Source organism: Apis mellifera, linkage group LG1, assembly GCF_003254395.2.
Source record: "Apis mellifera strain DH4 linkage group LG1, Amel_HAv3.1, whole genome shotgun sequence".
NCBI lineage: Eukaryota > Metazoa > Arthropoda > Insecta > Hymenoptera > Apidae > Apis > Apis mellifera.
In genome coordinates this window covers 16,350,366-16,375,929 of record NC_037638.1, presented here as the reverse complement: position 1 = coordinate 16,375,929, position 25,564 = coordinate 16,350,366, and the positions used below count along the sequence as shown (strand labels likewise).

The following is a 25,564-nucleotide window of genomic DNA, read 5'->3' as shown; positions in this document are numbered from 1 at the left end:
ATCACGTCGAAGGCAAGCGTCGAAATGGAATTGATCATCAAAATTCAAAGGCTTGTACAACATTGCCGCGTACGAGGCAGGCGGCTTTCATCGTGGAAAAGAGAGAAAGAGAGAAAGGGAAAGAGAGGAGGGGAGAAGGAGAGAAAAAATTGAAAACGTTGCAGGTCACGGGCTGGTAGGACGGGTCTGGACGATGATTGTTGTATCCCTAGAGACCGAATGACGTCCCAGTTTTCCAGAAACGTACGGCTCGGCCGTGTCTCGTTCTGTATGCCCATGTGAAGGGGAAACGATCCTCTTGATTGAAACGTACGGCTCGTTTCGATCGACGAGGATCAATCGTCATTCGTAAAGTGGGGAAAGTGTAATGAAAATATCATTTTCTCGGGCGGAGAAGAGGAGAAAAGAAAGAAAGAGAGAAAAACTCGATCCAAAGCCCCCCCTCTCCTCCTCCTCCCCCTCGTTGGAGAAATGTTTAACGCGATGAAATCAATCAAATCAAATCCTTTCTGGAAGCTGATGGAAATTTAATGGACGTTTTCTTCTAATGCGCGCGATCGAGATTGAGTCGTCCAATTGATTCTGTTACCGGGACAAGCGGAGTTGATTGATAATTTATGCGCCGCTATGAATCCTTCTAATATTCGTTTTATTACCGAGGATTAATCTTACGCTAAATCGATGATTACATCTTGTTAGTTTTATCTTTACATTGTTACATTCGACTCGTCCTTTCTTAAGCTATCTCGGTAATATATCGGTATTATCTTTTAAGAGACGATAACTTTTTCTTTTTTAAATTGAAAAAAATTACTCTCTTTATTCTTCCTTTAGAGATTTCGAAAGTAATTTTTAAAAAATTTACACTATTACAATCAAATCCAATTTTAAAGAAGTGTTTATCTCTTTCGAGCAAGTACACTAATCGAGTATCGAGATTTTTAAGTCACTTTTCATCCATTATCTCGAATCGAAGAAAAAAATCACATCCATCTAATCTCAGCTTCAGTATTAACCATAATACAAACAAAATTTCCTCCTCGATTTGATAAATACCTCGATGAAGGCGCTAAATTAATCGTGAAAATAAATAAATTGCGCTATTCCTAAAAATCCTGTATTTCTCCCCTATCTTGTTCTTTCTTTCTTTCTTTCATTCTTTCTTTTTCCTCCTTGTGGCATGGTTCGGGTACGATGACACGGCCCCTGGGAAAATTTCGCGGTAAAGGAAAACTAATGACCGGAGGGGGACGATCGGTGTCATTAGCGGCCACGCTGTCTCTTCGTGGACATTAATAAAAACTCTAATGGACTGGTCGATGTTGTATATTGGTGACTTTGATGCGCCTCTCGTGCACGGATGACTCCTCACGACCGGATTCCTCTTCTTCTAACGAGCGCGTCCCCGGATATTTCTTTATTAATTTTTCTTCGCCGCATGCCACGGCCGTCTCCGGTTAAAGGAGGCCGATTCGGCGCGACGCACACGGTGAAATCCCTTCCCCCACGTATCGAAAGGTCGCTCCTCGATCTTGTCTTCTCGTCGTCGGATCTCTAATTAATTCGTTTATGTTTGTTACCCGGCTCGAAAACGGCTGACTGATGCGTTACATTCTGCAGCGGGAAGTTTCATCGAATTCCGTCTTGTTTGCTTCTTGTAAACGGTGATCAGGAATTCTTGTAACGTCTGTTGTCCGTGTTCTACGGACTCTCTCGGTGCTTTAATATATACAATTGGGAAGGTTTGAGAATCTCTCTTGGTTAAAACGAGTAATCTCCCGGATGGAATATTATTTTTTCGAAGAATTGATATTTCTAACTTCAAATAATTCAATTCAATAATTTCATTTTCCTGAGATGAAACTTTCGATCGATCTTCGATATTTTTCCCTCTCCCTTGATGTATTATTATTTGTCGAGCTGTCTTTCTCCACGTTTTAACTTCATTCCATAAACGTGTTCTACCGTTCTTTCAATCTAGCGAAGGAAATATTGCGAACGTGTGTGTAAACACAGTTATTTTTAATCGCGCAGGTATCCACAGGAATCGTAGTTCATACAACGGGTCGAATCATTGGCCGACACGCATTCCCGGCTCGAGCGTGTTAAATAACATTTATGTTAATGGGGATAGGTGAGCCAATATCCTTCGAGAGAGGTTAAGATATTGCCGTTTCGTAATCGCCATACTCGACTTTGTAGGCGTAGTATCTCCTATAATGACACCGTGCCTGGATATCTCTATTTGCCAAAGGCGGAAATACACGCGTTGCGTGAAAAAAATCTCGGGGAGAAGTCAAAATATTACAATGACAATGGGGTGTTTAAAATTTTATCGTTCAACCAACGTGCACCGTGATTCAATAACTGGATAAGACTCCCTTTACCAATTATTTCATTCCTCTCTTTCTTCTTTATATACAAAATCAAATCTTCTTCCATGGATTTTCTTCTCGCATATAAAAGTATCTTTGAAAGAAGAGGGAACGCGAGATTTCAGTTCAATTGATCATGGGATAGAAGAATTTCACAGAGAGAGAGGAAAGGTTTAACACTTTCGAATGGTTGAAAACGCTTTTACAATGTTGCCTTTACGTGTAATTGGTTTTAATTTCGTTTGTATATTACACTCTCTGTTACCACTTTCCCTCCCTTGATAGAGAAGAAGAGACTTTCCTTTTCGCTTCTCACATTTGTTGTTGTTAACGGGGGGAACGGGTTGAATTTATTTTCCATTGTTCGAACGGATGGAAAGAAGAAGAAGGGGGGGGCTCCTCGAGCCGCTCTATGGCATTTCGTCTAAAATTTATGCGCTTTAATGCTGAGCCTTCGAACGAAAACGTTTTCAATCATTCGAATAGGCTTCGCTTGATTCCAAGTTGAAAATTATTGGTTATTCGAGCAAGGTATAATCCTGTGATATCTTGCATAATCGTAAAACGTAGCGATATTTATTAGAGGGGGAGGGAAAAAAAAATTAATCCTCGTAATTTGTAACCGGATTTAGATACATTATTATGCATCTGAATATCGAAAGTGCGAAGGAAAATTATTTCTCGGAGAATTGAGTAATGTTGTTGCGAAGAAACGTTCGATGGAATCAAATTTTTAGTTAAGTCAAAATAAATATTTGAAACCCAATTCGATCGAGAGAGAGAGAGAGAGAGAGAGAGAAGACAATTAAAGGAAAGTCGGTCGTTTAAACGAATCCATTCCGCTGACACGGAAGTGTTTGTGAATCGTCCTGATTGGGATTGCATTTAATCTCAAGCAAGACGCAACGCCTACAATCGGCATCGCGATTCCATTCCAATATTCTCCATCCATAACGCGCCGCCCGGTGCATTTATCAAACTGATATTTATGTGAAAGCTCGGCTCGCGTGCTTTAAAGCGACTGTTTTCTTCCGTGGCCGAGATTGGGCGAGGATAACGAACCGATTTAAAGAAACATCCGTGGAATTTTCTTGCGCAACGTGCATTACTTTCTCGACGTGGTGCGATATTGTGATAACAGAAATAACAGGGTTCGATTAGAAGAAATAACACCTCGTCGATTCTTTTGAAAAACGTATGCAATCAATGAACAACGTACGAAGAGGGATTCATATGCATAATAAGGGAATTTACGAATCGTGTGTGTACAACAATCGAGAAATAATTGCGACGACGGGAGGAGGATATTGAAGCTTCGAAATATCGTTTCGCGAGTCAATCAAGAACGTAACGTCAACGTTGATTTATTAACTAATGTTGTATGAATTATTGCTAAATGTGATAAAAGTTTTCTAAAAAGGCCTATCAAATTTAACAATGCATTTTAATTAACCACCGGCCAATGAACATCTCTCTCTCGTTCCATCGCGATGAAGTCTCGGTATTCGATCCCATCGCAATAAAACCCTAGTTACTTGTCTGGCTGCGGTTTCGCGTTATTATAACCAGCCTGGCGATTAATCATCGGGCACGAGCTTCCCATTGTCCTGACACGGGTGTTGCATTGTGCGCCTGAAGCCAGCCAATGACTTAACGTGGGGATATAACGGAGAATATAACTATCACGGCGTTATCCATCGGATTCTTATCGGTGACTAATCTGTACGTATCCAACGTATCTATCTTTCTACCGTTTAAACGATCGCGCGCTAATTCTACCCCTCGATGCATCGATGCAACTGCAACCGTTTAATCCTTGGTGTGCGATACCGCGATCTGCGGTTCAAATTCGGAATTTTGTTGCAAAAGCTAGTTATTAAACGATCAGTTCGCAATTTTCCCGATTTATCGATCGCTGGATCTTGCGGGTTTTCTTGGAAATGCATATTTTCGATCGAAGTAAGATGTTGTTTCGTAATTGTTCGATTAAAAATATATTTGAACAGGAGAAAAGTGTATTAAAATTAGAGAAACTTTGAGCGTTTATAACTTCGAGGATAGATACTTTCGCTCAACGAATGAACGATCATCAGAGGCATTGAACTTTTCTTTTTAAAAAAGTTTTTTGTTTATCTTGATACGATTTCCGGTTCCTGAGATATAATCGTGTAAAGAAAAGGGTAATTTTTAATTTATCTATTCTCCTCTTTCACTTTCGCTTGTATTTCGAACATAGTACATTTTCAGGAAAAAATATAGATTCCATTCCATTTCGATAACCGACTGAAATATCGAATTAAATCAATTTTTTAAACGTAATTATTTGCTCGATGAAATGATGATTAATCGAACATTATTTGCAACTAAGAAGTACATCTTCCAATAAAATAAGATATTCGAAGATAATAGAAGGTGTAAATTTAATTAGCTCAGGATATTAATTAAATTCCATTGATCGAATGGATCCCAATTTGAGAACATCAAACGAACGAAATTTACCGTATCATTCCTCGAGATCCACCGATCTTCCTCCACAATCTCGACGCGAATCGCGATCGATGTCATCGTCCCCGTGATCTGTCGATCGTAATCTCGTATAAATTGAATTCGCAAGTTGGATAAGTCGAAGACCAATTTCGTCCCGCGGGAGGAAAAAATGCAATTAAAAAGAAGCACACGAACGAAACAAACACGGATGGTCGGGGTAGTCCTTTGTGCGGATGGAAAAAGAACTCGCGTTGGAAGGCAATTTTTCAGTTTCATCTTCGGGGTTTGATAGATCCTCGGCGCGCGAAAGAAAAAAAGGATCTCTGTTTAAAAGGAACACGCGCGCGCGAATATTATATTCGCCCGTTTGATTAATGATAGACGCGCGTATCAACGTGCTGGTATCTTAGCCACGGGATCACCTAGCCGCGACTAAGTTTAATCAAGCTTTTCATTACGCGCGCCATAGCGAGCGTTCGTTTGATAGATGGCGTCCGAACGCATATCGAAGGTGTGTGTGATGCGATCCGTGAATCGATACGGTCGAGAATCGATTCGCGCGTTATCCGTATTAAATGCGAATTCGAATTGGATGGAATAATTGCGAGTAAAAATTTAAAACGGGATGGAAAGAAAAGTTAGAAGGAGGAATGAAATTGATCGCGTTTAATGATGGATGAATTTAAAGACAAAGGAGGATTTATTTATTTTTCTTTTCTTTTTCCGTCCCCTCATTTTTATCTTTTACTTCTTCGTTGGGATATCCTCGTAACGTTGCTCTTTAACGGTTCGAAAGTTTTTTGATGGATGGAAGTTTAGCCTCATTCCCATTGGGAGAAAATTAAAGAGTTTTGACAAAGTGTGGAGAACAGCGGAGAAAGTTCTATTAAAATGTTCAATTATTATAGGAGACTTGTAACTTTCGCGCCAGAATTTTAACCAACCGTTGACGATATCACTGTTAATGTATAATATTATTTCATATCCGAACATTTCACTGCGATAAATATCCTTTAGTGTACAGAAGGGCGTCGTGTTAAAATCACGATAACGTCAATTCCACGTTGGAGGCGCGACTACGTAAAGATCTCGTTTACAACGTTACCCAGACACTAAATCATCATCGATCGGACAAGTTCTCCATCGAGCCGCGCTTTATTATCTCTCGTACAACCTTTTCAACGATTCCAATACGCTTCTATTATGCCGAGAGCCAAATACTTGGGGGAGGGAGCGGACCAACTGGAACAGTAGAAAACTCGAACAAGTGTCGTACCGAACCGGACAGGTTTCTAAACCTGTAGGTGATCGAGGTTAATTGACCCTTGTCCACCGGGTGAAGATCGGCCCATAAATTAGAGGCATCACTTTTTCTCCATTGCCAGTCGTGAGCCAGTCCGGCATTGCGTTTGATTCTTCGTTTCGAGATTGAGTGTGTGTTAGGAAACAACGACCACTCGTTATGGACCATTTTATACGATTTCGACATGCCATCCGCTTCATTTCTCGCGTCAAGATCGGTTGAAACCAGTGAAAAGTAAGAGTATTGTAAATATTTCCTATATAAATGTTTTCCTCGCGCAATCTGCCGTTCAATTGTGATTTCGTTTCCGAGCTGGCATTTTCAGTTTTAACGCGGTTGGTGTCGTTTACGAGGCGATTGTTATTAACTCGGGAGACGCATCGATTCGTCGGACGGTTCGGGACGGTTGCTGTAATATAACTCGCGCGACGAGATGAGCTTCGAGAATGAATCGTAATGTCGATCTCATCAACTCCGCAGTATTACGCGTTTCCCTTTCGTTTAAATTTTAATATCGTCGTTCCGCAATTGATCCCGCGATTTAATTTTCTCTCCGCGATAGAAAGTTTAAAGAGAAAGATCGGGAATAATTATTATTTCTTCCGCGCCTACCATATTTTCTTATTTCTCTTTATTCTAATATTGTTCTAATATTTTCGATACAAATAAAACCTGTTACATAACCTGTTTCTCTTTAAACTACTTATAAATATTTAAAAAATGAGAAATACAAATCGTTTCATAAATTTTCGGAAAAATCAAATTGAAGTATTCCTCTTTGTTCCTCTCCAAATCTCTCATTGACCGGTCTCTGTTCTTTTACAGGAAGAGATCGGTGAAATCATCGATTCGGCGCCGTCCACTCCCCTGATCATTACAGACGAGCCAAAGTATCACCACCCCGCGCAGCCGGCGGTGGTGCAGCCGGCTCGATACGCGCTCGTCGAGCCAATCGTCAAAAATTCGTCGGCCGCGAAAAGCCCGAGACGCCACCACAACCCCTCCGGGTGCAGGGGCTGCAACGCCGTCGAGGACATCGGCGATTGGTCGAACAACATCCTCGCCGAGTTCAACACGATAATCGCGAACGAGATCGACGAGCTGACCAGGGAGCTCGAGCGGAAGAGGAGCAAGGAGGAGGAGGCGAGGGTGGTGCGTTACAAGGAGCTGTTGAACGAGTTCGGGATCTCGGACAGCGAGAGCTCGATCGGGAGCTCGTGCGAGGCGGCCGGCCATCATTTCTGTCGGTCCACGTGCTCGTCCCGGCCGGGCAACAACGAGATCATCCGCGACCGACGAAACGGCAAGTTGTTCAACGACGCCTTCCTGTTGAGCTACGACGCCCCGCCCGATCGCCTCGTCTCGGCGAGGAACGATCGAAGGAAGAGCGGCAGCCTGCCCGAGGATCTGCAACGCTTGATAGGGGAGCGCGCCAGGTATTACCCCTCCTCCCCTGACCCGAATCTCGACGACGACGACGACGCTCGCGATCCCTCCTCGGCGTTCGTGGAGGATCATCGTCGGGTCGATCTGAATACATCTAGTCTACCTTCGAAACTGGACCGTGGACGCGCGAGCGGCGGGGAAACGGAGGAGCTCAAGTACCTTGGAAACGATCAACCAAAGAAACGCGATGTAGTAGAGATAAGTTCGAGGGGCGGCGAGGACGAGAAGAGGGATGGATCGAGCTGTTCTCGGGTCGCCGGGTCCGTCGGGCCGGTCGTCGAGACGACGGACGAGTCGTGCGCGAAATTACCGCCGAGGCAACGCGACGCCCACAGGAAGACCAGCCTCCCTGTGAATTTGACGGGGGGGAAGAGGAGAAGGGCGCCGAGGTTGGTGAGAATTCGACGGGCGGAGGATCCATCGCAGAGCGCGATGGACGGGGATGGGTACGAGGCGGAGGAGGAGAAGGTGGGGAGGTCGTTGGACGGGAACGGGCCTAGATCGGCCCCCGTCACGCCAACGGAGGAGAAGAAGTCCCCGTTCTCGAAGATCCTGTGGAAGAAGCACGCGCCCGTGTTTCACGAGAGCACGGACGACGTTGTCCTCGTAAGGGTGTCCTCTTTGCCGGATCAGGATTTCCTTCATCTCGACAACGAGGCGTCGCGGGCGAAGAACGGTTGCGCGAAGGAGTGCGGCCTGTCGAAGAAGAGGGCCGTGTCGCCTCTCACCTTGCGCTCGGACATATCCGCGAAACGGTTGTCCGAGTCCGACAAGGACGTGAGACAGGTGAGTCCCGTGGATTTGAAGAAGTTCTCGCTCTCGAGATCGAGGGGAAACGACGTCGGGGTGAGTTGCGATCTTCCGGAAGACGACAACGTTGGATCCATCGGGAGCGTGGACAGCGGCAAGTTCGAACGGGTGGAGAACGTGGACGTGAAGAAGATATTGGACGAGCAGAATTCCAGATCCGGTTCGGTGAGTATTTAGTCCTCTTTCTTTCATTATAAAATATTCTTAAATTTTATTCCATCAAGATCCATAAATTAAGATTAATTTCAATAAGGCAACGAAATTTAATTGCAAATTTTAATAACTAATTGTACGGAAAGTGAATATTTATATTGGGATATTAAAATAATAACCATCTTCGTAGCTTTAACAGAATAAATGGAACGAAATTTCTACGTGAATCGTTGTCAAAGGGTTAATTCGCATATACGAAAATAGAATTCATTAATTTAAACATAATTTGTTTTCAATAATTTTAATCGAATAAACAGATTGCACGATAAAGGAAAATTATAAGAGAAATATCTAAAAAAAAAAATGTATTTCAAAGGCATGGGTCATGAATTAGATTTATTTCTGGAACGAGTACAAAAAGTGGAGTAGCAGTGCGTTACAGGCAACAAAAATCTGTTCCACGATAATAACAAGATGAAATATACTTTCAGCTGCCGATTTCTCTTCAATCCCTGTTATCGAAGATCCGAAACGGGTCCGGCTCTTGCTGCCCGAACAGCCCGCCGATGGATTCCCTCACTTGTTCCGACATAGCGACGCAAACTTCCCCAGCTATTTCCAGAAGTTTCAGCTTCACGTGGGTCAGTGATTGCGACTCCCCGCGAGGTAACTCTCACGCCTGTTCGAGCGTTCTTCCTCTTCTCCCATCGTTATTATTTGAACTCGAAGCTAACTCTGCCCCTTCGTATCTCGACTAATTTAACGAAACTCGATGATCGTAAGTTTTATCTCTTCTCTTATTACGGGGGAAATTTTTCGAAAATTAAACCATCATCCTATTCGTTATGATTTATATTTTATGAAATAGTTAACGAGCGAATTTATGAAAGTTCATTTAATTGGTAAGAACTGAAGTTTTTTAATATAGCAGAAGCTTCGTTATTTAAAGTAATGGGGAGAGTTGGATAGAACTTTTCTTAGATATTTTTTATTTTTGAGGAAAATAATTAAGGATATTCTACATTCTTTTTTAATTATCCAATTTTATATTTCAATATATGCTACTCGAATGAATCAATTTCGAATAAAGTTTTGCTTTCATCAGTTTGATAAGAAAAGATTATTCATATTATTTATATTTTATACAGATACAGAGTTTGGAAAAACAGATTTCTAAGAAAAAAATATTCATTTTCATTATAAATCTAGGAAGAATTTTCAAGCAGGAGATTGATATATTATTCTCGTCTGCAAATAATAAATTTAATATAAATGTTCACAGCGGAATCGCAGATGGATTCGCAGTCGCTGCAGGACGAGAGCACGTTGGATCCTGCCTCGCCGCAAGACACGGTGGACGACGACAATAGATCGTCCTCGTCGTCTCAAGATCTTCTTCAGAGCATGGACGAGATTTCCTCCGGAAGTATGTCGCCGGATACGACCGACAGAGCATCTCCTTTGGAGAGCGGTATCGGCACTGCCAGCCCTCCTAGAAGCACCGATCGACGGATAGTTAAGCGTAAGTCGATTACCATTCCTCCAATTACCCTTGGCCTCCCTCAGAACATATTTTTATTAACTCGTGTAACCGTGCAATTTGATATGTCCTCGTGGTGGGGGTGAATTTCAGGAAACGATGCATGAATAATTAATTAAAACATTTGTAGGAGCGTGTTCGTTCATTCGAATTTCGTTTTCATATTCACATTCGCCAAATCCTATCTATTTATAAATCTTTTAACATTAAATTAACGATAGATTTTTCTCTATGTTTTTAAGATATTTCGGATCATTTTTCGTTTACCTCTATCACTTGACTTAAGCAAAATTAATTTTAATATTCAAGTAGTATAGTGCACTCAAATCTATTGGCTTCATAACTTTAGATCGGATGCGAATTGTTATTCGTTTATGGCAGAATGCAATTCGATCAACAACGCTTAAATTAATAAATTAAATTAATAATCGAAAAATGAGAAAGTATCAGTTTATGTTGTCGCAAATATAAAATGAAGTATAATATTATATTTATTCTTTATATATTTATTCAGATCCTCCAAATGTTGATTAATATTCAATTGCACAACAAACAAATTTACACAACGAACAATCAAACAAGAAAAACAAAGGAACAGAATTTGTTAAAATTCTATAAAAACAATACAATTTATGACTCAATTTAATAATCAATTTCCCAATAATTATTTAATCGCTCGTGCACACAAAACAGAGATTCCAAAATCAAAACTTTCCATTTCCATCCAACGCATTGGTATTTCGATCCACATCCTTTTCCACTCGAGCCATCATCACTGCCATCATCATCAAAGAGACGTATTCTCCTCGCAGCCCCGTCCTCAGCTAAGTGTCACCGGAAAGAGACCTGGGAGAGGATCCGGCGACGTCCTTCCAAGTTGAACTCGCGGAACGACAAACACTCGCAGGACGTGTGGATCAAGCGCGAGAGCGTGCACACCCAGACGAAGGAGAACGAGGACCAATATTCCCAGGACGCGGTGGACAGCAGCAGCGGCCTCGACGACACCCTGCCGAGGATCAAGCCGCCTCGGCCGACCAATCTGCCTCTGTGTGAGTTTTCATTAACGTGGACGCGTGGACAGCGGCGTCATTTCGCGCGAGAGGGAGACATGCAAATTGCACGGCTCGAGATGCCGATCGTCGTTTCCTTTTTTTCCCTCTCTCGAGGGAATATACAATATTCAAACACAACAACCACTTTTGTCTCGCTCACATTTGCGAAGCAATTAAATGATCCACGGAGAGAAGAGAAAGTGGGAAAATATTTCGAGAGAAGGGTTTCCAGATGATAATTGGCGTCACTCTCGAGCGGACGCGAGTGGAAATACGTAGGAATGCGCGTTGAAACGTGTAAACGGAGGGGGGAGAAGGTTCTTCGATAAGTTTGTGAAAATATTCTATCTTTTCATCTTCGATCTTAAACTTAAGGATTTATTTATCGGGAAGGAAATATTCGATTATAATTTGTTTAATGCACGTTTGTCGTAGGTCTGTCCACCACCGCGAGTAGCTCCCTAAGCTCTGGAGAATTATTGGAGACACCGCCGCGAGCACCGTCGTCCCCATCCGCCGCCAGCCTCCAATTGAAACCGGAACCGCTGAGCGTGGAAATGGGCGGAAAGAGCAGCAGTGCACCCTTGTTGGAGAACAACGATCCGGAGAAAGCGAACGGGAAGGTGCCGGTAAGTACGCTGTATCTCTGTAAACATTCGTCTCCTAGTTATAAAAATCAAAATATCAAAGTATTCTACCTAATTGGTCATTAAAAGAAAAAAAAGAAAAAACTTGGAGATGAATTTATACTATATTTTCCATTTCACAACAAATGTTAGAACGTTCATTTAATTCATTTATGCATAGATTATTTATAATCTTTTTTACGAATATTTGTTTTATGATAATTTTCAGAAATATTTTCATCTTGTTCATTTATTATCGAACAAGCATAAATCTTACCCTATCATGATCGAATCATCTGGCTCCTATTAATCAAAAGTAGAAATCGATATTATTTTGTTCACTTTGAACAAAAATAATTTTTTCCACCGAGGAGGATAAATCATGCCCGTTCATGTTCAAAAATGAAAAATCTCGTTCCCTCTAATCTCGTTCATCTTCCAACCAGTAACAAATGTCTCTCTCGCGATATTCCTCGGAATACAGATCCGAAAAACCTTCCTCCAAAATCTTTCTTTCGATTCAATCAACTTTCGATCGATCATAAATAACGAACGCGCGCAACCAACGTACTCGATCGACAATTATTCATAATTCGCGGTCAGACAGATCGAGGTAGACGGTCGAGATATTTCTTTAAATATCGATAACAAGCGACGAGTCTAGGAGGAAAAGTGGGTATCCAAGTTCGGGATTCAAAGGCAAGAGCATCGTCCTAGCTTCAATAGAGGGCATTAATCACGTGGCAGCGAAGCGTGTACGGCATTTGGCATCGAGATTACCGAGCCGAGATACGTTGATACTCGGGCTGTTGCTCCGTTCGGTGATCCCCGCTTATGGGCCACCATTAGTCTCTGCCCACGTGAACCGTGTATATACGTTGTTGCGTGGCATTGACCATCGGCGTGTACACGGTATTTGTATTTCACCGCTGCTTGTAACACCGCGTGCGTGTGTGGGCCGGCTCAGGCCATCGTAAGATTGACACTTTGTTGGCACGATGAACCTTAATTTCCCTTTCATGACAGGTATCTACACCTGCTACGGGGCAACGCCGAGTCGCATATCTTGCAAATTAACCGATCCCAGTTGAATTCAATCGGTTGCGAGCGAGCCTTTGCACTCTTGTTCGAGCTCGTTGATGCCTCGTTTTGGTATGCACGCGCTCAGTCGTTTTATGTCGTTACGGCCAATTTCGACACGCGAGATACACGGGATTTCGTTGCCTGCTCAACCACAATTTCCATGGAAATTGGAGTGTATTACATTTGTATTACATTCGTTTCTATTTTTCCTTTTCTTGCAAATTACGTCTTCACTTGTATTTGTAAGAAATTTTTTCATTCGTATGTATCTTCGATTTTATTAATGCAAAATGAATTAACGATAATATAATTTGCGCACAGGATATTCATCTTGATTTTTTACGATAAAATATTTTGTATCAGATATGAAATATTCAGCTATGAAATATCGATTTTCTTTAATTTTGTACAAATTACACACAAGATACAAATATTCGCGTGAAAAAAAATGGGATACAGATGTATTTCAAAAATTCAAAAACGAAAGATGGCTATCCACGAGAAATCTCGTTCGAGGAAGTGAGCCGGAAGTTAGGGAAATTACAATTACAAGTTCGGAAGTGGAAGTTGCTCGCGGCCATTGAAACAAGCATCGAACAAGATTGGCGATGCTTATCGAGGACGATCGATGTTATCCACTGTTGTCGTAAAATTGAAACTTTGTTAATCAGGAGGCATTTTAAATTTCCTTTCGCAGCAGGTCCCCTTGTATTCGATATCTCGACAGTCAATCGGATTTTCTTTAATATCATAACGTGCATGCTTCGTACGATGATCGAACCGTGGATACTTTGAGGGGATGATGAGCTTAATTCTCCTCGCGACGGGTATCTCCATTTACTTCACGGATTTACGTCCATGTATTTTGCGGATGAGTCGATGATTACAGATAAATCGACGATAGTTCTCTTCTTTTTTTCTTTTTTTTTTTTAATTCGCTTTTTATCGACGTATGTTTTTATCAATTTACCCGTAAAATTGTAATTTTTCTCCTTTCTTTTATCACTTCTCGTCAATTTTTGAAAAGTGTCTGTAAAAATTTTTATTTTATTTTTTTAATTCTTGAAATTTTTCACGAGTTTAGTTTTATTTTTCATTCTTCTTCTAATCTATCGTTTGATGACGTTCAAATGAAATGATTAAAATGCGGGAACTTTTAAACGGGTGTAAAATACGTATCTCTTTAAACAAGAGAATACAATTTCCGTTTGAAAATGAAAGGAAGAACGTAAAACGAATGGATAGGAGATCGATAGTTGTTAGAACTGATCGCTAATTTTAGACTCTTCGTCGACCATTTTCACAGTTAATTAGTCGGTTGCAGTTTCTATAGTCTCTTTTTACACCTGGGATTAGTACTTCTTTGTTCCTCATTGATCGTTTTTATTTCCCCTATCTGAAAAAAAAAAAAAAATAACCTTCTCCTGTCTCACCTCGCGTAATTAATTTTCAAAATTCTTCGAGCACCATCGTTATCGATATTACGAATATATTCACGCGTTTAAGGAAAATTTTAACGCGCAAAATAAAATTTTTATTATAATTAAACGGTAAATTTTTATATTTAAATTTAATAATATTCATAGATATATAAATTTGCATATTTACGCAATTATATTCAAATACTAAAATATATTATCGTATATTGATTTTTTAAGCCTGCCCTATTGATTCTTCGAAAAAACAAAACATTTTCTACGATTTCCAAAACGAAAAAAGAAGAAATTAATAGCGATCAAGTTAACAAGTACATTTTCCATTTTTAGAATTTAATTCCACGGATACTTTACAGCGTTATATTTGCGCCAAGTCTTTAAATCTCTTCCTAAATGTTTATCATACCTGAAACTACTGCTCCTACCTAGATATTTCATAACGTCACAATATTATCTCACGCTAGGAAACACTTAAAATCCATCTCACGGAGCAACAACAATAGTTCATCATTCCCGCACCTATGAACTATGTATTCTCCATCACACGAAAGAAAACGGAAGGCGAACGATCCTCTGTGTCCTGAGGGATGCCATAAATTCTCATTCGTTGACGTTGTATGGGCAAATAGCGTGAGCCAGCTCTATATTTATCTCGGAGAAGGACTCTCTTTGACGATATCGTGACGATCGCCTCGCATTGACACGAGTCACAAACTTCTTTACCCCCCCCCCCCCCCCCAAACTTCTTTGAATATTTTCACGCCAAGTATTGAGTAATAGTTGCAATTTATAGGACAATTTCAAAGCGACTTCGATAACGATTTTAACCTCGTCGTCGGTGGTGGATGCCCGTTATACGTAAATTGTTTCAAGGTCAGCAGCGGTTCTTTGATGCTAAAAACGACCCTTCCCGCTCGTGCACGAGCCGATATTCCGTACTTACTTCGCCCATTTTTGCCACCGATTATGCGAAAATAATATTCGAATTTTTCCAGCATCGGGTTGAATTTTTAGATGATTTCTACAATTAGGCGATAAAATTATTTCATTGACGAGTATTTTAGGTTGATTAGTAAATGATATTATCGTTATTGTTGTAAGAATTAGTATTCGTACAATTTAATTCTCAATTTGGAAAAAAATATTTTAATTCAATATATACTCGGTTGAAGATTATAAGAGATAAAAGTATATTCATTTGTATAGGTTGGAATGTAAACAATTATAAAATAAAACAATTATATGTTAAATATTAACGAATTTTTGGATCGTCCATTAATTATTTTCAGTGGAAGGTAAATATCGGCATACTTGAAAAAACATAAAGTTTTCAGCTTTGCGACTATAATTAATTTTCTATGAGTCAGATTTACATTTTTTAAGATTTTCAAACTTTATTATACGTTTTGAAATGAAAGGAAAAAAATTATAATTTTCTGATTAAAAAGCAAACTAAATATTCGAGTCAAACGTTGCTTATAATTCTTGCAGTTATAATAATAGAACGATGGAATATATTTGAAAAAATATAGATGATTTTTGCTATCAATTTTGTAAAATTCTGTTCAATTTTTTACAGACTACAATTGCCACTGAAATAGAAATAAAAAAAAGACAAATGGTTGTTTGAAATAATAGCAATAATTCACGGCGAACACAATTTTACATGAACTTGCAATATTCTATTTATTCGCCCATACTTTTTTTTCTTTATCCTTGAATGAAAAATTGGGTACAAAGTGTGTAACCAACTGAGTGTTATTTACTCGCAATTTATTGATCTGCTTGCGGCTCACCATATTCAGTGTCTATAAATCACGAGCGTCCCATTGTTACGTTATGGAATACCAACTGTTAATCGATATGGATCGGCTTAAAAATGATATTTTAGTTGAAGTACTATTTTTTATTTCGTTCGAAGAGCAACGATTATTTATAATTCTAGTTCGTGTCACGGCTTTTTATAAATTTTTAACTACAATACGATGGTGAAATACGATATTATTATCTCTCTACATCCCAATTGAAATTCGTAAATTCTATAAACAAATTCACTTAATCATTCATTACTGATTGACACGCATATAAAACATTCAAAATTACAGAATTCGTTGTAAAATAAGAATCAGACACGTGAATAAAGTTTGGAGAATTCAAAGAATGTTGTGTCAATAACCATTATTCAATTTCTGATTTTTGGAATAATTTTTTGATATTAAATTTTCCATGGAATAAAAATCGAAGGAGATTTAAAGAAAGAAGAAAAGAAGAAGATAACGAACTTTTAATTTTATGCCAAATATCCTTATATTAACATATGGAAATTATGTTACCACAACGAATTAATATTAAGAATCAAAAAAGTGAAATATACATCCTTTCCATTAATCGAGTTCATCTTTAAAGTTTCCACGAGAGAAAAAGTGGAGCGGAAACTGCATAAGAAAAAGAGATATAGCAGAGGATAGAATTATCAATCGGTTTTCGGTACAGTTCCATTGTTGAATCCGCGTTATCAATGAAATGTCGATACACGAGAATTTGCACACGAGTGAGCATCGCCTTGGTAAACACACATTTTCGCGAAGGATCGGCATCTAGATGATAATAAGTGATCAAAGCTAATGGAGCAGTGAGCCATGTTGACATATTAATCGGTCGGTGTCTCTCGTGGCTTTAATAACTATCGTGTGTGTGGGTTGTATGCACGAAAGGACAGAGGAGAAGTTGCAGAGAACGGAGAAAAAAATCATTGCACCTGTGATGTGGCCGACAAACCTTCAAAGAAGAAATCTTTTGAAAAGAGAGATTCGATGCATAATGAATTCTATTATCTGCTTTTGACGATTTTAATTGAAAATTAATTTATTTGTTTTCTTATCGTTTAATAAAGTAAATAATTATAGAAATGATGAGTGAATATTATAAACGTGTCCCCATTACAAATTCACCGATAATATTTTTATTCGATTGATGTTATGACAATTGTATGACGATATCGTTTATTGACACATTGAATTTACCGATATTTATTTTGTTGATATTCGTGTCATCCGTGTTGACTTTCCATTTATATTTTATTGTTATTCTTATTGTTTGCTTGTGCAAAGAAATTAATGCATCGATGAAAAATTATTCTTCATAATGACTCATAATACTCATAAATGTAATAATACGTAGATGAATAAAAAAATTGGAATTAACGTCGATCAAATGGTGTCGATAAGAATATTTTAAATGAAATGATCATATATCAATCCGATGAAAAGCAAGAACGAATAATTTAATTCAGTTTGGCATCATGAATTGGGATGGAACACAGAAATACTGGGAAAAAAGTCGATACGGATTTTACGATTCAATTGAAGATTGAAATCAGGAAACAAAGACAAACTTTTACAGGTAATTTTTCTTGAATCGTATTGTTTGCAATACATTAAAAAAAGAAAAGAAAAGAAGAGAAATTGCATTGATAAAAACAGAAATTAAATTCGTGGAATTTTATCGAAATTCTTCTTTGATGTTATGCAGCTTATAAAAAAAAAATTATATTAGCTATATTGGTTATTTGTTCGAGAAATATTTGCAATTGTATTGCAATTTTTCTTTTTGAGAATTTAAACGTAATTAAATTAGCTCAGTTTATCGTATTTTGCGGTGAAGGACAATTAATTTCGAATATTCTCGTGCACTCGTCTTAAATTTCGTTTCTCCGAAATGCAAATGAAATGTTAAAATGATGCTGCATGCGTATAACAACTGTTTCTACTGGGGATTAATAATATTACATTCACATCGATGATTTTGGTAAAATGCGATTCCATTTAATAGGATGTATGTATTAAATGCAATGCGATTATATCGAGGTGAATTCGAATTTGCTTTCTAACTTGATTCTATTTGGCGCAATTAAATTATATGACGTTATTTTGATGAACGAAATATCTCTGTAAAGTGAAATCCAAATTAATCTAGAAGTCTGAAATTATATTTATTAATATAACGATGTATAATGTTTAAATTAAATTTAAATTAAATTCTTAAAATTCTTTTTTCTTTTTTCTTTATGGAAAAATTTTTCAAAATCAATATCAGTGAAGTAAGATATATTAACATTCATGATTTTATTTTCTATTCACAATCTAATCAATTTTTATTACATCGTTATCGATATTTTTTTCAAAATCTCTTTGTAAACATCAAAACTAATTATCCTTAATAATATTTATCCCCATTTATTGTCTCTTTCCTTTTAACCTTTTCCAGATATGCATAATAGATAATCTCTTACGAAATTCTTGCTCTCTAAACATTTCAATAAATATTTGAAAGTATGAAAAATAATAATAGAATACGTGCAACAGTAAGTGAGATCAATAAAATTCTACGTAAAAAATAATTTTAAACGTTAATCTATAGATTGGAAATTCAGGTAATGGCACGATTATATACAGAAATACAAAATTACAGGGGATAATATCGAGTTGTATAAGCCATTTATATCCAATATCGAAAGAAACGATTGTGAATGGATTAAAAAACATATGAATAATAAAAAATAGAGAATACATTCGTCCGCAGATTCGGATAGAATTGAATTCGCGAGAAATCTACAAATACGAAATGAAGAATATGTTGTATAAATATGAATTATTTTAATATTCCAAGGCGTTGACATTTCAAAGCTTATTATTATCCAATTAAACGAGAAAATATCTTTCAGCGCTGAAAAAAATGTCGAAAGAAAATTCATTATTATTTTTTAAAATTAACTCTCCATCAGAATCGAATAAAATACCATTTTAATATAATAAATACCGAGTAATTCTATTCTGTAATTCATTTGAAAATGAGATATTTTATTTGATACGGAAAAATTTTTAAACAGTAATTGAAAATACCATTTTATTCGGATTTTATCTGGAAATATTTAATTTATCTTAATTTGTTTCCTTTATTTTAAATATTATTGCTGAAAGTAATGATTCCCATTCAATATATTTATGAGTATATATTGATTTTCTAATCTCTCTTTATATATCGTGTACTAAAAATGGTAATACAACCTGTTATTTATACCATTATTTACAACTTGTCCTCGCCTTAACTTCTTGCAATATCCCAACGATAAAAAACTCTTAGATTTTAAATCAAAGAGCTGGCGTCATTACAATATAATAATTTTACTTTATGCCAGATTATTAAAATAATATATTCAACTTTGTGGTTCGTATCGTTAAAATGAAAATATTTTATTCGTTTTTAAATTTTACATTTTACTTAAAGTACCATTTTATTTAAATAAATCGTACAATCCAATATTAATTATTATATATTTCCCCGATAAATATTATCCACCGTGTTGTCATCCGTCTTCTATTAATCGACTTCTTCTATTAAGCGTAGAGAACGCGAATTTAATAACGTACCCCCGTTTATTTTCCATGAAAACAAGGGAAGGGGTTAGATTGTCGCCAACCCACACGTTGCCCTTTTTTTTTTTTTTTTAATGAAATCACGCACAATTAAATTATAACACACGATGTTAATCGATGAATCGCTTTTCGCCAGGATAAGGTCACGGTCGTACGTTTGTTTCGACGCAGTTGTTCGATATCTCGACGTATGTAGGTCATGGTTCGACCTCTTCCGCTCTCCCGTTTCTCCATTGCCAACGGTGGTAATCCCGTGGCCATTTTCTCTCCCTCTATTTTTTCCTCTCCCTCTTTGTTTTTCCCTCTCCCCTACGAAACACGCCTCCCCTACGCACCACGGGTCTTTAGTTGCATGCAGAAAATGCGACGATGATGGTACGCGCGCCCACGTAAATTTCGACGTAGCCAATTAAGCGTGAACACGATTGGAGAAAATGCGCAAATCGTTGGCCATCAACCGATGCTAATTTTATATAAATTTGCTCGTTACCCCTGATTTAATTAATAATAACTCGGTCGAGGTTGTTTTGTTGACGGAATTCTTGGTCGAAACGAAATTTAATTTTAATAGAATTTTCTTTGCTTTTTTATTATTATTATTATTATTATTGTTGGTCGTTATTTCGTCTGTTATTTTCTCGGGAACAAGAAATAGGATATTCAACGCGACAACAAACGCATTAAAGAATAATAAGCGACGAAGAAGGAGTGTTATTTGAGCTAGATTCGAAACTGAGATGTAGAAATGAAACTTTGTCTGAAATGCCAGCGCGAAGTAACAGGAAATTGTTATGCAAATAGGAGGAAATTTACACGTTCAACCTGGTTTACCGTGCATTTTCCTTTTCTCGCGGAACGAGAGAAAAGAATAGGCGATAACTGCGAAATGAGAATCGTCGCACAAAGAATTCTACGGTTTCTACGGTTTTTTATTCGAAGGGGAGTACAAGCTCGATGTACAATTAGGGTTGTTTGTTTTTGACGAAAAATTCAATCTTGAATACGTAAATACCACGGAATTAGAGGGATAAAAGGAGATGAAATTCGCGTTACGATATATTTTCCGAAGCATAGTTTAGAAACTTGATGTTATTCCATAATGATCTACTTTCAAATTGATCGAATTCTTTCGTTTGATTGCAGAGTTTGCAGCAACCACGCTCGCAGTCGGAACGCCAGCTATCAGGTAAGTTTTATATGTAAGCATACAATTTTTTTGCAGCGAAGAATTCGAATTATTATTTCATAATATCTCCGAGTTGAAATTTTAATGGTAATTCGATATTATATTAATATTCATCGTTCGTTTTTTCTTTTTTAAATTAATCTCGGGTATCGTGTTCGCATACGATTCTTTTTTTAATTTTAATATTTTTCCAAATATTTTCAATTATTTGCTCGCGTGTCGTAATTGCAAATATATTTTAAAGAATAATTTCGAAGCACACGGAGAGAAAGAAGAATATTATTTCCAATATTAAACTTTCAATATTATGTTTCAAACAAATTCGGTGGAAAAATAATCAATGATGTTCCAATATGTATCCTCGTCGTTCAGGAAATTAGAATTCTATTTTATATTCTCTGAATCATTATGAATCCAATAACGAAAGATGAAATAACGCAGCATATGTCATATCGAATTTTCATATATACAGAGAAAACCTGTATAAAACCATATATTTATTTTCGTAGCCAATTGAAAAAATCCCACGAACAATTGCATTTTACAATTATTCTTCATATTAAACATTGTTTATCAATAATGTTTTATTACGGATGACGCACGTTCTAAAGTATCATCGAATTATTACAATATAATTATTAACATTTTTTTCCATCATTTTCATCTTCATATTTAGTCATAAATAAAAAAGTAGAATTATAGGGAATTATAGGGAATATTTCTTGGATATTTAAATATTACTAGTAATATTTAATTTGAATTCGGAATTGATAGTATAATATTGTCAAGGAAGAATATAAATCAAAACAAAATGACTTATTCATTATTAGTACTAATTAGGAACAACAATATCATTTGTATCCACCTGAAAATTGGAAAAAACTAAAGATTTCCTTATCACTTTAAATAGAAAAAACATAGTTATAAACTTTCAAATTCAAGTACAGATAGATATCAATATAAATAATTTTTCGCCAAGGTGGTGCAACAGTATAACCAATATCATGTAATATCAGCATCTCCGTTTAGAAACTCGTCGCAACCCCTTTTTTCCTTTTCCCTTTGGATTCTATTTCCGTCGAACGCTATTCCATTCTTCTCGGCCGGTGATTTATTCGATCGAAGCCCGGCCAATTTGTCGCCTCCGGCGCGAGAATGAAAGTAGCTAGCCGGTGCTACACGTCCCGCGAGACCCGCAGGTTAATTCTTAATTTCAACCTTGGGGTCAGCACACCACCTCCCATCGGAAGTCTTAATCACGACCAACGCTCTCGGAGTCGCGCGTTGCTCGAGAAAGCAATTAGCGCTGTCCCGCGAGCTCGTCGATAATTAATTAAACTTTCGCGATCGATCCAGCCGATGTTTCTACGACCGACTCTGTCCGATACGCGGATTGCACGCGACGCGTTCGGCTTCTATTTACCCGTCTTTCACGCGTGTCTGATTTCCAGATAGAGAAGATTGGTAGATTAATTTTTCAGTTTTTGATTTTTTTAATGAAATGTTATTAAGAAGAGGATTGGGGAAGGCAGTGGAGGATATTTTCTCATTTTGAACGATAGTTTTGAGTTTTGGATTTGTTTCTAATTTTTTGGTTTTTTGTAATTGCTAATTATTATTTATACAAAATTATCTTTTGTGTAAAATTAATTTTAGTTACGATGGTAGATAGATTTAAGCAATGTTCGTCTGTTTCTTTTTAATAGCTTGAACGTTTTAATTAATTAATCTTGTGGTTGATAAAAATATTAATTATCTTTCTGTTATTAATAATTAGTCAGTTCTATTTATCATACGTGAATCCACGAGTTTCTCATTAAAGAGAATTTTTCCACATCGATGTCGAGTCCATGTTGTAGATCTTTCATAAATTTAACACTGTGTAATTTTGACAAAAAGCTTTTCGTGAAAAAATCTCTTTCAATACGGTATTTTTAAATATTTTGAAATATTCTATGACATATTTCGCGAGCGTAGATTCTTTGATGAGTAGCGTGGAAATTTGGTACGATGAAAGGGCGGAAAGTAGAAGAATCAAAGATACATGCCACCTGTAAACTCGTTCTACTTTAATCTTCGATCCAACAATATGTCTCGTTCGACATTTTGCCCCCAAAATAAATCGATGTAGATATAATTCCTATTGAAATTCACAGTCAATAATAAAATGAACGTATGTCGAATTGAAATATTGATTTAGGTATTATTATTTGAATAAAAATCAGTTTCAAATCCTATATTTTATTTTAAATTAGTAACAGAGAAAAGAGTTTAATTCTGTTATCTTTGTCGAGTTTACATTTATATAAATGCATATAATTTATCTGTTTTAAATGCATATTATTTCTATCAAAATCTATTTGTTGAATATAAAAATTGAATGGAATCAAAAGGCATCATACATTTTCAAAAATCTGTATAAATAATTTTAATTAATACATTAATATCCTATGTTCATAAAATCAGTTTCGTTCCTCGTGAAATTCTGTAAAGATAATACAGAGTGCAGTGTTAATACGCGTTTTATCCGTTGCTTCTTTTTTTTTTTTTCTTTTTCAAGAACAAAATGTTCGTATCTCAAAATAATTTCGAATGTTGAAACGTTCATAAATTCAACATCTTCGAGAACATATTCTTACGGAGCAAATATTGACACACATTCATACTGATATATTAGAGAAATTGACGTGCACGTCGATGTCATTATCGAAAACATTATTTCATAACACGCGGTATCGATCTTCCACCGAGCGAGAGAAACTATCTTCCTATATCGGGTCGATAGACGATTGAAAAGGGGGTGTGCCGATGCGAATTAACGTTGTAAGATTATTCGTTCCCATCCACGGAGCATAAAGATGATATATATCACGCATTTCCGCGCCAAGAAATGTGTGTCACCGGATATTATCGATTCAGCCGCACGTGTTAGAAAACGCGGACGTCGCGCTCGAATTTGAATATCGGGCCTACAATTATGCAAATTTCACTGTGCCCGTGATTTATTGGGATTCTTACGGGGGAGGGGGGAAGGAAGAAAACACGGAGAAGGCGTATATCATGGTTTGGATTACACATTAATGGGAATTTTATTACCATCTTTTCATTTATTACCCGCTGTTAAATGATGGATGTGTACCGTGCGTTTTTCGATTTTTATTCCCAGTTTTACACGCGTGTTTACGAATCTCGATTTTCTTCATTTGACCCTCATCGATCGTTTTACATTGATGGATGACGGAATTATTACACGGAACACTTGGAAATTATCGTTTGTTGTCGGAATCTCTGAGTTGAGAATGGAATCGAATCTAATTACTCGACAATTCGATAAAAAGTATATATGATAATAGTATAAAAAAAAATGTATAAAGTAAATTTATATTTTATATATTATAATTACAATTAGAATTGTAAAATCTCTCTTTCTCTCAATTGAAAGATTTAATATTCGATTTTGAGCGAATATTGGTATATGCATTTTTAAAATCGTTAAAAAGACAGATATTTTCGCTTCCATTCTTCGAGTATTTATAATAATTTGATATATCCATTATATTATTAGATTTTTATTTTCTCTGGAGTTGCTATTTCGAGAAAATTGTGAAAATTTAACGTATGTTGCACGAAAGTTCGCTGTTGTAACGAAATGTAAAATTATGATGTTATTATACGCGGGAAAACTATGTTAAATTTGAATCTGCTTGAAATTCGATGAAGTTACAAATCTAGGTATTTTGTTAAAGAATTGGATAATTTGAATATACACGATACAGATTTCCGTTTCGTCCATCTATTTTTAGGCTTTACGTGTATAAACTTTGAACAGCCAGTATATAATTTATCGTGAAACGTGTATCGTTGGTGTTTTAAACCAAATTATCGAAGACACTCATTGCTCTTCGACACAATAATTAAAAATCGATACGACGAAGCATGGAGTAAATACAAACGAAGTTCGTGCATCGAGAATTCTATTGGAATATATTTTTCAGACAATCAAATGATACTTCATTTCCTTGTATTTCAAATAATTTTTCATCCATAAAAAGAAAAAAAAAGAAAATGTTCTTTCAGCATATCTTAAACGAAGCCCTTAAACGTCTCTTTGGAAAAATGGAGCATCAAGTGCAACCAATAGCCTATCGATAATCGAATACTGGAGATAAGTGTCGCATGGAACATTTTTCTTTTTTTTTTTTAACATATTTTTGATCTTTGGATCATTTTCCTTGAAGATATTTCCCTTTTTATATAAAGGAATTATTCCAGGATAATTAAAAGAGACAAAGTTTTTAGTTCAAAGTGGTGAATGGAATTTTTATTCGGAATAATAGACAGATATATTCGCTTTCTCTGAGAAGATTAATGAAATAATAATTAAGAAAAGTAAAATTAAAATATAAATAAATTGATCATATTCTATTTTCTTCTCAAATTATCTTTCGTTCTAATCCCATGAATACTGTGTGAAGATATATCTTCATTATCATTTCACAGTGTTCTTGTTCATTGTGATAATAATTTAAATTATTATTAACACAGGATGATATTAAAATATTCGAAATAATAAAATATTCGAATAGATATAATAAAAATTTAAATCGATTATTCCATTTGCCTCTATGA

The 25,564-nt window shown here is 36.8% G+C and overlaps 1 protein-coding gene across 2 annotated transcripts in view; it reads left to right on the top strand.

The window, feature by feature from the left end:
• Positions 1-25,564, top strand: part of LOC410706 (rho GTPase-activating protein 7) — a 312,134-nt gene that overhangs the window by 105,861 nt on the left and 180,709 nt on the right. The window contains exons 3-8 of one of the 2 annotated variants that reach the window (XM_006570860.3): positions 6,991-8,586; positions 9,066-9,240; positions 9,857-10,096; positions 10,927-11,166; positions 11,605-11,798; positions 20,893-20,935. In XM_006570860.3, the coding sequence (XP_006570923.2) occupies positions 6,991-8,586; positions 9,066-9,240; positions 9,857-10,096; positions 10,927-11,166; positions 11,605-11,798; positions 20,893-20,935 (2,488 nt within the window). The remainder of the gene's footprint in view (positions 1-6,990; positions 8,587-9,065; positions 9,241-9,856; positions 10,097-10,926; positions 11,167-11,604; positions 11,799-20,892; positions 20,936-25,564) is intronic. The other variant, XM_006570861.3, reaches the window with a different exon arrangement.